At 37.9% G+C, this 12,991-nt stretch overlaps 3 protein-coding genes across 4 annotated transcripts in view; all 3 read left to right on the top strand.

Moving 5' to 3' along the window:
* The window catches only part of LOC109377409 (zinc finger protein 577-like), a 17,794-nt gene extending 11,178 nt beyond the window's left edge, over window positions 1-6,616 (top strand). For both annotated transcript variants that reach the window (XM_019633737.1, XM_019633738.1), the window contains exon 5: window positions 5,352-6,616. In XM_019633737.1, coding sequence (XP_019489282.1) covers window positions 5,352-6,463 — 1,112 coding nt within the window. In that variant the 3' untranslated portion in view covers window positions 6,464-6,616. The remainder of the gene's footprint in view (window positions 1-5,351) is intronic.
* LOC109377411 (zinc finger protein 605-like) overlaps window positions 1-12,991 on the top strand; it is an 84,497-nt gene that overhangs the window by 1,597 nt on the left and 69,909 nt on the right. Inside the window, 1 exon segment of the mRNA XM_019633740.1 lies at window positions 10,567-10,662. The gene's annotated coding sequence lies outside the window, so the exon portion shown is untranslated.
* Window positions 10,282-12,991, top strand: part of LOC109377405 (zinc finger protein 182-like) — a 4,616-nt gene continuing 1,906 nt past the window's right edge. Inside the window, exons 1-2 of the mRNA XM_019633733.1 lie at window positions 10,282-10,363; window positions 10,567-10,662. Coding sequence (XP_019489278.1) covers window positions 10,282-10,363; window positions 10,567-10,662 — 178 coding nt within the window. The remainder of the gene's footprint in view (window positions 10,364-10,566; window positions 10,663-12,991) is intronic.

Genomic DNA, 12,991 nt, shown 5'->3' with positions numbered 1-12,991 from the left:
GAGGGCAGTGTCACTGGCCCTCATATGTGGGATCCGAACCGGGGCCCTCTGGCTTCCCAAGCCAGTTCTTAACAATCGCGCCACTCGGCCGGCCCTCATGGTTCCTTTTGATGTTATGGTTGCATTCCTCTATGAGAGGGTGGGGGCATTTAAGCAGAGTAGAATTTGACAAGAAAACTTGAGGAGTGAGTGTTGGTTGCAAACACAAGAGGTCCACATACAGACAGTGCCAAAAAAAGTGTACATATTTTAAGAAAGGAAAACTGTATTAAAATTGTAATAATATATACCGATAACAAAAGATGGATACAAGTCACGTTTGACTTCTGCAATTACAAGAGGTACTCAAAGTGGTTACCATCAGTGTCCAGATAGTCTGATTATGGTGAACTACTGCTTGAGCAACGTTGACCAAAGCGTCCACTTGTGTACATCTTTTTGTCACCCCTGGTATATTTAGAGGTTGAGAATGTAAGAACCCAGCCAAGTAGAATGAGAAGTATCCAGGCTATGGTAGGAGGAGGGTCAGAAGAAGATGCCCCACAAACAAGTGACAAATATATTCTGAGGAGGAGGAAGTGATATATTTAATTGAAGGTCACAGATAATGTCAAGTAACCTGAGGACTGGCATCTACCATTTGATCATGTTGCATTTTTACATCCAGATACTGCCTTCTTTCACTTGGAGCTCTCTTTTTCTCTCCATGAAGCTTCAGTGAATACTTGGAACTCCCTCTTTCTTGACTTCCTGTCTACTTTGTAGCTACATCGTACTAAGTCATGATCATATATTTTATTGTATTATTTTACTGGCTGGTGTGATGCTTGTTTTTCCATATAGAGAAAAGGGTCTGTATCTTATTCTTATTTAGTATAAACAGCGTTACATCTGTTCATCATATCATTCTCAAAAGCAGGTTTTGTTTTGTATCTTTTTTGCCTTAATTTTGTTTTTTAATCAGGAATGCATGTAAACTATGTGGAGCTTTCTTAACCTACAGGCTCTGTCTCTTGAAACTCAGCTTTTGATTTGCTAGATATGGGGAGTGATCTGAGCATATGAAGTTTGAAAGGCTTGCCGGGAAATTCTGCTTTGATCCCTGTAGTTGAAGAAGCACCCCTCTCATATGCTCCAAGAGAGATTCAGATGTAACGAACAACAGAAATACCTTGCAAATATAAAAATCCCATTTGGAAAGGGTTGACCTTGGTAGATAAAACTTAAAAATTTTTAGCATTTGATCATGAGGCATAGACAGGGACTGCTTTACAAAATCAGAGGAAATTGAGCCTTGATAAAGTGTTACAGAGAGAATAAAGTACTTTTTTTGGAAGCATGATAAAATAATTTCTGTAAGAAAGACAGCAGGATTTTGAATAAAAATAAGGTAAGGCTTTGTGTGTCAGTAATAATATACAAAAGAAGACTTTGGAAATGGAAATGAGGCAGCTGATGTGGGAGAGTCTTAATAGATTGGCCTGTAGGAGACTATGTAAAAGGAAATGGCTGGTTACTTTGGATTTTATGTTAATTATTGGCTTAGAAAGTGTGGGTTTGGTTTTGTTTTATCTTTTTTTGGCCAGTTTTAGAGAGTCTTGCTTGATAGTTGGATTGTAGCATTATAGCAATAATAAGGCATAGCCTAACATTCTAGGAAAAATGGAAGATAAGGCAGTGAATGTTTTGTTCCTGGATGGAGAATGATTCTTCAGAATCTCTTAATTGATGGGTACTAGAGGTGACGTAGGAACAGAGATATAGGAAGAATGTGGAATTAATTGAAAGTAAAAAATTTAGACATGACTATATTAAGGAAATTATAATGGCAGATATAGGACATGATGGTCTATACCTGTGCTGTCCAGTGTGTTGGCCACTGGCCACATATGGCTATTTAAATTGAATTAATATTAAGTAAAATTACAAATTCAGTTCTGCTGTCAATGCAGCCATATTCAAGTGCTCAATAGCCATACATAGCTAGTGGATTCCGTATTGGAAAACACAGATCAGAACATTTCCATTGTTGCCGAAAGTTTTATTGGACAGCACTGTACAAGCTACAATATGATTAAACTTATTGAAGAAGGTGTTATTTCCATCAATCAGTACAACTATAACTCTTCTCTGGGACATGGGCAAATGGTCCAGACCTATTTTTAATTTCAGATGTACATGTATGTGTCTGGATGTACTTGACCTTGTGAAGTTGTATCATAACTACATAGGAAGTTGAGTATTGACTAAATACAGTATTACTCTAAATAGGTGATTGATGTTTTTAGGAAAGTTTAATTTGGGCATACAGTTGGGATGAGAGGGGAGAGATTTAGTAACTAGGCAATTATTGAATATTTTACTACAGTAATCTTGAAATGAAATGATGTGGATCCTATACTCTGATTTCCCAATTCTAATCCTTTGTTACTAAAATCCACATTGTTCATTTGTTTAATCAGCATAAATAGAGTTTGATGTCTCTGGATGGGCTTGTCATATTCTCTCTGCATATCCCTCTCTCAAAATTTTAAAACTGGGAGTGCATGAAGCTTTTGTCCTGGTCCTTCCCCTTTTTTTATTCATTCTTCCAAAATTATCTCATCTACTTTCATGCGGCCCAAATATTTAAATGATATTTATATACACATGACTTAAAATTGTTATCGCTAGACCTTTCTCCATACTTGTAGATCTAACTGGTATGTCATATTCTTTCTTGAATAAGTATTATGTCAGACCTGATGTGTGTCTCAAAATGTAGTGCATCATTCTCCCCAAATGCCAAACCTATCTCTGTAACCTCCCCCATTTTATTAAATGGCACCAGCACCTACAGAGGTCTGACAATTAAGTTCACAAGCTTGCCATCGTGCGCTTACATTGGCAGTGCTGTACAAACAGCTTGGTAAGGTTTCATAATCTTGGTATATCAGTGTCTCACAGCTGTGTTTGTGGTGACATGTGGTGGTGTCTTGCTGAGTGGTGTTTATTATTGTTGTTGCATGTTTTTGTGTGCTGTCGCAAGAATGATTGAGTTTGAATTAGAGCAATGAACAAACATTAAATTTCTCGTTAAACTTTGCAAGAGTGGAGGTGAAATCAGGGACATGTTAGTCCAAGTTTATGGGGATAATGCCATGAATAAAATGGCAGTGTACAAATCAGTTACATGTTTTTCTGAGAGGGGAGAACACGTCACTGATGAACAGAGGTCAGGGCGCCCAGTAACAAGCAGAACTGATGAAAACATTGCAAAAATTAATCGAATTGTGTGTCAAAATCGTCAGCTGACTGTGAGAAGCATAGCAGACCAAGTAAATATTAATAGAGAAACAGGAAAATCTTAACTGAAAATCTTGCCATGAGAAAGGTGTGTGCAAAAATGGTCCCAAAGGAGCTCACCAATGAACCAAAAGCAAAGGAGAGTCGAAGTTTGCCAAGACCTTTTGGAAAGGCAAGACGATGTTTTGGTCTTTGATATCATTGGTGATGAAACATGGATGTACCAATACGACCCTGAAACAAAGCGTCAAAGTGCATAATGGAAGTCAGCTGATTCTTCACGACCAAAAAATTTCCATCAGTCCAAATCAAAAGTCAAAACAATGTCGCTAACGTTTTTTGATATCAGAGGGATTATTCATTATGAATTTCTACCAACTGGACAAACAGTTAACCAAGTTTACTATTTGGAAGTGCTGAAAAGGCTGTGTGAAAAAATTAGACGTCCTGAACTTTTCACCAACAATTCATGGCTCTTGCATCACGATAATGCACCAGCCCATGCAACACTGTCTGTGAGGGAGCTTTTAGCCAGTAAACAAATAACTGTATTGGAACATTCTCTCTACTCACCTGATCTGGCCCCCAATGACTTCTTTCTTTACCCAAAGATAAAGGAAATATTGAAGACATTTTGATGACATTCAGGACGTCAAGCTTAACACGATGACAGCTCTGATGGCCATTCCAGAAAAAGAGTTCCAAAATTGCTTTGAAGGGTGGACTGGGTGCTGGTGTCAGTGCATAGCTTCTCAAGAGGAGTACTTTGAAGGTGACCGTAGTGATATTCAGCAATGAAGTATGTAACACTTTTTCTAGGATGAATTCGCGAACTTAATTGTCAGACCACGTAGATGCTTAAGCCACATATTGAGGAGCTATCCTAGATTCTTCCCTTTTCTACCTCCAACATTCGTTCTGATATCTCCATGGTAGTCATTTAATGTTGAAGCTACTATTATGTCTTGCCTGAATTCCACCATAGCCTCCTGTGTATTCTGTCAACAATTTCATCTCTCCAATTCATTCTTATACAATAATCATGTCACCTTTTGGAAATATCAATTCAAAATGTATTGTATTCCTGCCAAAAGATGTTTGGTGGCTTACTGCTATTGCGCTTAGCAGAAAATCCAATTTCTAACAAAATCTTCCTACATGATCAATATGTTCTCAATTCTACCTACTTTTACAAACCTATCCATGTTCACTTCATGCAAGCTTTGTATAGTCTGGGTACACCAGCCTCTCTTTCATGTTTCTTGATCCTGCCTAAGTTTTCTGTGCCTCTAGGTTTTTCCACTGGCTGTTCCCTCTTCTTAGAAAGTTCTTCTAAGCATAATATTGCTAATTCTTATCCTGTGATATCAGCTCAACTTTTCCTGTGGATGACTACTTTATCTAAGGTTGACCTACCACTACTCTACCACCTCCTTCATACCATTTTTTGTATTCTTCATTTTATTATTATTTTTTGCTTGGCTGTTGATTCTCACTCACTTGCTTTATCTTTTTCACATTACTAGAATGACAGTTCCAGGGAGACAAATACATCATTCACTTTAAAAGTTGCGCTAAAATAGCCAATTTGTCTCAAATAAACTTATTTTTATTCAGAAAAAAAGAGCTGTGCCAAAGTGACTAATATATTCTAATATAACATTCTAATGTAGTCCCAGCACCAGCCCATTCAATGTTTGTTGGATGAATGGATCCATCCTCTTCACCTTCTTTTTTTTCTGTTCCAATCACGGTGTGGTTCTTTTTCTACTTCTGTCCCCATTTTACAAGGTCCTATTTGAAAAGAAACCCCAGAAATGTTTATTCATTGTAGACTATCATTATTTCTTTTCTTGCTGTTTTATAATATTGTCTATTTTCAATAAGTGGCTGTTTCTTCTCTTGCTGTTTTATAAAATTGTCTATTTTCACAGAGCATAGGATACATTTTCATAGGGTACATTTCTCTTAAACTGGGATTGTATAAGAGCTAGCCCAAACCATGGCATTTTTGTATCTTTCCCCCCTACAATTATCATGGATGTTTTTATTCTTCTTTTTCCTAGAAGAAATATGGGAGAATGATCATATGCAGTGGCACCCAGAAAACCAAAACGAGATTAAAACTTTGGAAAGATGTCAACAAAGTTATGCACTTGGAAATAATTTTGATTTTTGCAAAAGTGTTGTTCCTTTAACACAAAGACACAATAAGTTTGGCTCACATTGTAAAAATCTGAAATCACATTTAGATTTTGTTATCCAGAATAGAAGATATGCAGGAAAGGATTCTGATGAGTTTAGTATCTTTGGGAAATCATCTCTCTATATCCAGCATGATAAAACTATTACTGGAATTAAATACCATGGATGTGTTAAACCCAGTAGCACTAAATCACAGCCCAGGGATCATCAAAAAACTTATCCAGGAGAGAAACCACATGAATGCAGTGAGTACGGGAAAGCCTTCTCTAGGAAGGCACAGCTCATTAGACATCAGAGAACAGAAAGAGGAGAGAAACCCCATGGATGCAATGAATGTGGAAAAACATTCATGAGGAAGATTCAGCTCACTGAACATCAGAGAACTCACACAGGAGAGAAACCCCATGAATGTATCGAGTGTGGAAAAGCCTTTTCCAGAAAGTCACAACTTATGGTACATCAGAGAACTCATACAGGAGAGAAACCCTATGGATGTAGCGAATGTGGGAAAGCCTTCAGCCGGAAGTGCAGACTCAGTAGACATCAGCGATCTCATACCGGAGAGAAACTCTATGGATGCACTGTGTGTGGGAAATCCTTTTCCCAGAAGGCACACCTCATTGCACATCAGAGACTTCACACAGGAGAGAAGCCTTATGAATGCAATGAATGTGGAAGAACCTTCTTTTTTAAGTCAGACCTGACCAAGCATCAAAGAATTCATACAGGAGAGAAACCTTATGAATGCAGTGAGTGTGAAAAAGCTTTCAGAAGCAAGTCAAAGCTCATTCGGCATCAGCGAACTCATACCGGAGAGAGACCATATGCCTGCAGTGAATGTGGCAAAGCCTTTGCCCATATGTCAGTCCTCATTAAGCATAAGAAAACTCATACAAGAAAGAAAACTATATGTTGCATTACAGCCGATTCCAATACCACCCCCCCTGCATTAGCCTCTGACCCTATTAGTTAGGAGGGAGTGCCTCGGTATGACTTGAGGCACGTAATCTCTCTGAGGAAGTGTCTCGGTATGAGGCCGGCAAAGCTCCCTCTGGGGAGTGTCTCAGGTGACTGGGACCTATTGGAATGATAATAGTTATCTCCCCTGGGAGGACATGGTAACAAGTGTTCTGGGGCTATGTGGCCGGAAGTGTGAAGGCATAGCATTTGTTGGAACACAATGGGATATGTTAATGGAAAGAGGCCCGAAGGCACACAAATCACACACGGTTGCTAATTGATTGACAGCAGTTTTACTTCTTTGAAGATTCTTAATAAAAACCATGCACTGACCCGATTCGGGGCTCAGTCTTCTCTGGCTGAGTCCCTTGGTCTCGCTCAAATCTAACTTTTGTCTCTTGACTTTATTCAATCTGTGTCGCCTCTCTCGAGACCCATTTGCCCTTGCCACGCTGGACGTAACAACTATAAATTCACTGAAGGTGGAAAGAGCTTCCTCAGGGAGTCATAGCTCTTTATATATGCATGAACTCTTACAGGAGCAAAACTCTGTGAACACAGTACCTGTGGAAGTGTCTTCTTCGGGAACTCAGCCCTTATTAAACATTGGTGAGCTTTTAGGAGGTAGAAATGTAGTGATTATGGAACAGCCTTTTCCAAGAAGTCAGGCCTCAGCAGATGACCAGGAATTTGCACAGGGAATAAGTCTTGCAAATGCAGAGTGTGTGACCACACCTTCAGTAATAAATTATGTCTTATATGTTACAGATATTGTGTAGGAAAAAGTCCTCTGATACCAGAAATGTGGAAAGTCTTTTAGCAAGAATCCTGCACGCATTATATGTCAGAGTTCACTTAGGATAGAAATGCCAAGGATGCAGTGCTTCTGTTAGAAGTTAGACTTGTTCAATATCAGTGAAATCATATTGGGCAGAAATGCAGCTATTGTGGGGAAGCGTTTGCTTTGAGGTGATATAGTGGTTGATATCAAAGAATTCCCATCAGAATCTTAGGAAAGAATGTAATGGTTTTCAATGACAAATTGTACCTCTTCACATGTCAGAGCATAGAAAGAGTAGAAAGAGTACTCTACAGACACAATGTGGAAGACATTTTTAGTAAACTATGGAAGAACTCAGGAAAAAAATACCCTCCTGAAAGCAATAAAAGGTGGAAATTCTAACACCAAGTTAACTTGTGTATAACAATTTTATAACTTGGAATCTGAGACAGACTTCTCTAATAAATGAAATCTTTTTGGACACCAGGAATTGCATTATGTAATTAAAACTTATGAATATAATGAATGTAGAAACACAACTGTATTATTGTTTCTTATGGCTGCTTTACAGCTTACCACGAATTTGGTGACTTAAAACAATATAAATTTAATATCTTACAGTCTGGAGATCTGAAATCTAAAATGCATCTCACTGAACTAAAAGCAAGGTGTTGGCAGGGCTGCATTTTTGGAGGCTCTTGGGAAGAATCTTCCTTTGTTCTTCCAGCTTCTAGAAGCTTCCCAAGTTCCATGGCTTAAAATCCCGCCCTCCCCTTTCATCTTCAAAGCCAACTACAGCTGCTCAGTGCTTTATGACTCTAATGCTGATTCTTCTGCCTCCCTCTTCCACATTTAAGGACTCTTGTGATTATATTGGGCCCTCCCAGATAGTCTAGGATAGCGGTTCTCAACCTTTTACAGGGTTCGCCTAAGACCATCGGAAAACACATATTTTCGATGGTCTTAGGAACCGAGACACCGCTCCTCTATCCGTCTCCAGGCCCACATGCAGATATGCCCACATACAAGTACCTGGCGACCCCTGTGAAAGGGTTGTTCGACCCCCAAAGGGGCCGTGACCCACAGGTTAAGAACCTCTGGTCTAGGATAATGTCCGTGTCCTAAAATCAGCTAATTAGCAACCTTAACTCCATCTGTTACATTTATTCCCCTTTGGTTTATAACATAACATATTCACCAGTTCTGGAGATTAGGATGTGGACACTCTGGCCCCCATTGATTCATGTTCACCCCACATGCAAAATGCATTCACCCTATTCCAACATATCCCAATGTCTTAATCCACTACAGCACCAACTCAAGGTCCAAAGTCTCATCTACATCTTATTAGGTCAAAAGTGCCAAATCTCATCTCAATCAAATATCAGTGAGGGCTCTGAGTATAATCCATTCTGAGGCATAATTCTTCTCTGTCTATGTGAACCTGTGGAACTCAAGAAACAATTATATGGTCCCAAAATATATCATTTTATCTCCTCTTTAATTTCCCTTTGTCATGGAATGTAACATAGGTTCTGGGGATTAGGACATGGACATCTTTGGGATGCTGTCATTCTCCCCACCACAAAAACAGTAGATTTCAGAGAATTCACACTGCGATAAATTCCTACCCAGCCATTGAATAAAAGTGGAAAAACGTGTTCCCAGAGAAGCAATTATCTAGTACTTATGATCTGAATACATTCTTTTTTTCTATAATCAGAGAATCTTACACTGTAATTGTTACATATGGATTGTTACATATGGAATGCTCTTGGGATATATAAATCAAATTAGCAGCACTGGAAAAGAACTCTTAAATTTACTAAAGGAAAATGAGACTTATGCTGCTGGGAATGTTGCCAAACATACGTTTATATCTATTCTGAAATTCTGTAAATTAACATATCCTGTTCTAAGTATAGAATGCATATACTATAATGCACCTAAATACTGACCAGCATTTTTCACAGCCAATTCCAACAACTTCTTTTTCTTTAACAATAAATATTTAACATATATACCCTTCACCTTAAATAACTAAAAAAAATATATACAAAATATATGAATGGACTGTTTTCAGATATTGGGTAATAGGGAGCTCAGGACAGCTATCTTTGAGAGAAAGGAAACAAATTAAGTGAGCCTTAAGATTGTTCCAGCTTACTACCTGGAGAGTTTTCATTCTGCAGCATAGGGAGAAGAGACTCAAACAGATCCCAGCAGTCTCCCTGAATTGAGATGGAATTTAGAGTATGGAGAATTCAAATTCATGGGGCAGATTACTGGAGAGGAGAGAACTGCACCTAGAGAGTGAGAGCTCCAGAGTTCTGTAGTGTTCCCCCCACAAGTTTTTAAGTTGTAATCAACACATATGTGCAAGGCAACTCTTTAGGCTGGAGAAAGAACCGCTGGAAATGAACAGGCAGAACCATCCTTGTAGCTTGCATAAGGTTGGGGATTATATGTGTTTCTACCAGCTGGAATGGAAACAATACCTAATGTTTGGAGAATCACAGTGAACTTCAGAAAAATATTGCCTCAGTGGGTGGCTCAAATTGGATCCAGACTAAGAGCTGCTATGAACTCTCCTACTAACGCATAAATGCAAGCCACTAAAGGACCATGCTTTCCAAATAATTTAACTACCAGAACAAAGCCGATAGTATTTAATGGAATAGAAAGGAACCCCTCAACATTGTGTAAATTTAAGGTGTACAATGTGTTGATTTGACACATTTATTTATTATAATATGGCAAAATAGATAATAGCATTTGCCTTCTTTCCATAATGAATAATGAAAACTATTACACAGAGATTTAGCCTTTGTAACTAACGGTAAAAACAAACATATACTGATAGGTCTTTTTCACATCAGTAACGATCATCACAAATTGAAGCAGCTGTGTCACTGCAGGTATTAATGTTATTTGACTATATATCTGTGCCCTTCACCTGGGATGAGTGGTCGCTACTAGGTTCCGCTCAGAAGAACCTATATCAGGATGTGATGTTGGAGAATTATAGAAACCTGTGACACTAGTTAAAGATGACTGCCCTGTGTCATTCAGAATGTGCACAGCCAATAGCCTTTTCTGCCATAGTTGACCTGACTTTCAAAGAGCTTCAAGGTACTGGACTTGAGTTTATAGGCAATAGACTCTTAGTTCCTCTTCTGTTCCCAGCTAGAACTTAATGTGCTCTCACCTTGGATAGATCTTTAATCTGTCAAAGTGAAAATGTGTCAGTTCCTGAAACATTTTTTGCTCTTCCTAGACATCCCCCACCAAGTCCAATGATAAGTGTCCAAGTCTTTGTCATTTCCCATGAACAGGCAGTCAAGCTACCAAACCAGATATGATCCTTAATTTCAAGCATGGAGAAGAGCCATGGAAAGTAGAAGATGAATTACAATGTCAGTGCTTTTCAGGTGAGTGAGCAATTGAGAACCATTAAGATGTGAGATCTATAAAGTAAATTAGTTGGCCAGGAAAGGGTAACCCCTTGCAGATGTGTTTAACAAGGCTAAAACTTTGAAGGTTATTACAAAGAAAATCATTGATGAGGCTCTGTTTTACTTCAAGGAAGATGCGCCTCTTTTTTGCTCTTTTGGATTGATTGAATGTTCAGTAGAATGTTGTTTTCTTTGCAGCTTCTAGACTTCCTCCTCCTCCTTCCTCTCTGGAAACGTCACTTCCTGTTTTCTCTACGTGTCTTGTTTTTACCCCTTTTACCTGATCAAATAATGTAATTCCAGTTAATACAGCAGCACCTTTAATCCTGGGGTGAGGATATCTGTCCAGGTGGACTTCTGTGGGCCATATAAGGTTGTAATCAAAGCAAGTTAGAAGGTGGGACTATTGACCACAGTGGTGTTCTCGAAATATGGTATTTAAGCCTTGGAAAGGTTCATTGTCTATTGCATGCCAAATTAATTAGAGAAGAAAGACTCAGTAAGAGAGGGTAACTATACTTATCTGTAAGTGAAAAGCTGAGGATCCTTCATTCTAACCTGCTTACCCCAGGGATTTGTTCAAGACTTAAGTCGGCATCTTTCCTTGGTAGTCATTGCACATAATGGATGGACTTCCTTTATTCTCTAGGCATCTTCTAAAGTCTTCAGACTCAGAGAACATGAAGCTTCATCCTTTCCTATTTCTATCACTAGTTCCCGTGTGAGCGCTTTCAGTTTCATGGCCTTAATATTATTTATATGCTTATGATCCCCAAATTTCTGTCTACAAACCAGACCTTCCCTTATCCCTACACATTCACTTGGATATTTCATTTCTGCATGTGAAGATCTAATTGCTACCTCAAACTTCATGTCACTCCTAGTTTTTGGGGTTTTTTACACCACAAATCTAATTTATTAGCAAGTCTATTATTTACTTTCTTTTATATCCTGAGGTCCTATGTAACTGTGTTTTCACTCAAGCCTCAACATCCATTACCTCTTGTCAAAATTATTAGTTTTCTTGAAAATACTGTCAGTTCTTTACTCTGGTTTCTCTCTATTCTTCACATAATAGCCAGATTTTTTATTTTAGTATTTTTATTTATTTATAAAAAGTAATGGAAGTCAGTGTTTCCAGCCTCCTCACCCCCAAAATTCATGAACACAAAAATAAACTTAGAAACACCTGGATTTTTAAAGACATCAGGTTTTGACAGTTACCTGCGTAGAAAATAAGAGGTATAGAAGGAATCACTGTGTAAAAAGAACAGTCTTCTGAGTTAGAGGATGGAGGGAAAGATCTAAAGTATAATCTAAGAAAAATGCTGTATGACATAGCAGATCTTTACCAATTTTCACAACCACAGTCCACAAGCCTAAAAATAGTATTTATGTCACAATATTTAAGACTTTGCCTGTGTGATAAAACACACAGGGTGACATTTTAAAAATGAAAATCAGGACATGTCATCTCTCTCCCACTATTACCTTGAATGTCACCCTGTCACTATTAGCATAATATCCACATTTCTTCCAGGATCCTCCACATATGAGCATTTCCTGATTCCTGCCTAAATTTTTATTTACTTCTATACGTAAAAATTTTTGAAGAGTAACATACACACAGAAAAGTATACTAATATATGCATACAGTTCCATTAATTTTTACAATCAGCACATTGTAACAAGCACCTAGATCAAGAGTACTGTGCAATGTGCCATTTGTGAATATAAAACAATTTATCTATTCTACATTCAGGCCATTATGAGTATTGTAATGCTTTTCCTTTATTTTAAATTTTTCTCCTTTTGAATAGTTTAGACTTCGTGAGAAATCTCAAAATTATACACACATTTCTTGCACATTTTTTTTGCAGATTACCTTAAGTGGTAATATTTTACCACATATCCTTTATCATATTTTATCTGTGTTTATCTAACTATCATAACACACACACACAACACACACATAACACACACACACACACACACACACACACATGCACACACACAAGCACAAGTACATAATGTTTTTCGGAACTCTTTACCCCTAAATACTTAAGTGTATTTCTTAGAAATGGTCATTTTTTTACATAATCAAAATAGTTATCAAAATCAGAATATTAACACTGATACAGAACTATTACCTAATCTACAAAACTTACTTAAATTTTACTGATTGTCTCACTAACATTTTTTATATTAAAATTTTTTTTCCTGGACCTCTTGTTATTTAGCTCATTCTGTTGTGGGTACACTGGCTCTCACCCAGAAGTCAGATCTCACTAATTATGACTCAACT

Source organism: Hipposideros armiger, unplaced genomic scaffold (assembly GCF_001890085.2).
Source record: "Hipposideros armiger isolate ML-2016 unplaced genomic scaffold, ASM189008v1 scaffold_1393, whole genome shotgun sequence".
Lineage (NCBI taxonomy): Eukaryota > Metazoa > Chordata > Mammalia > Chiroptera > Hipposideridae > Hipposideros > Hipposideros armiger.
This window is presented reverse-complemented; position numbering and strand designations above follow the sequence as displayed.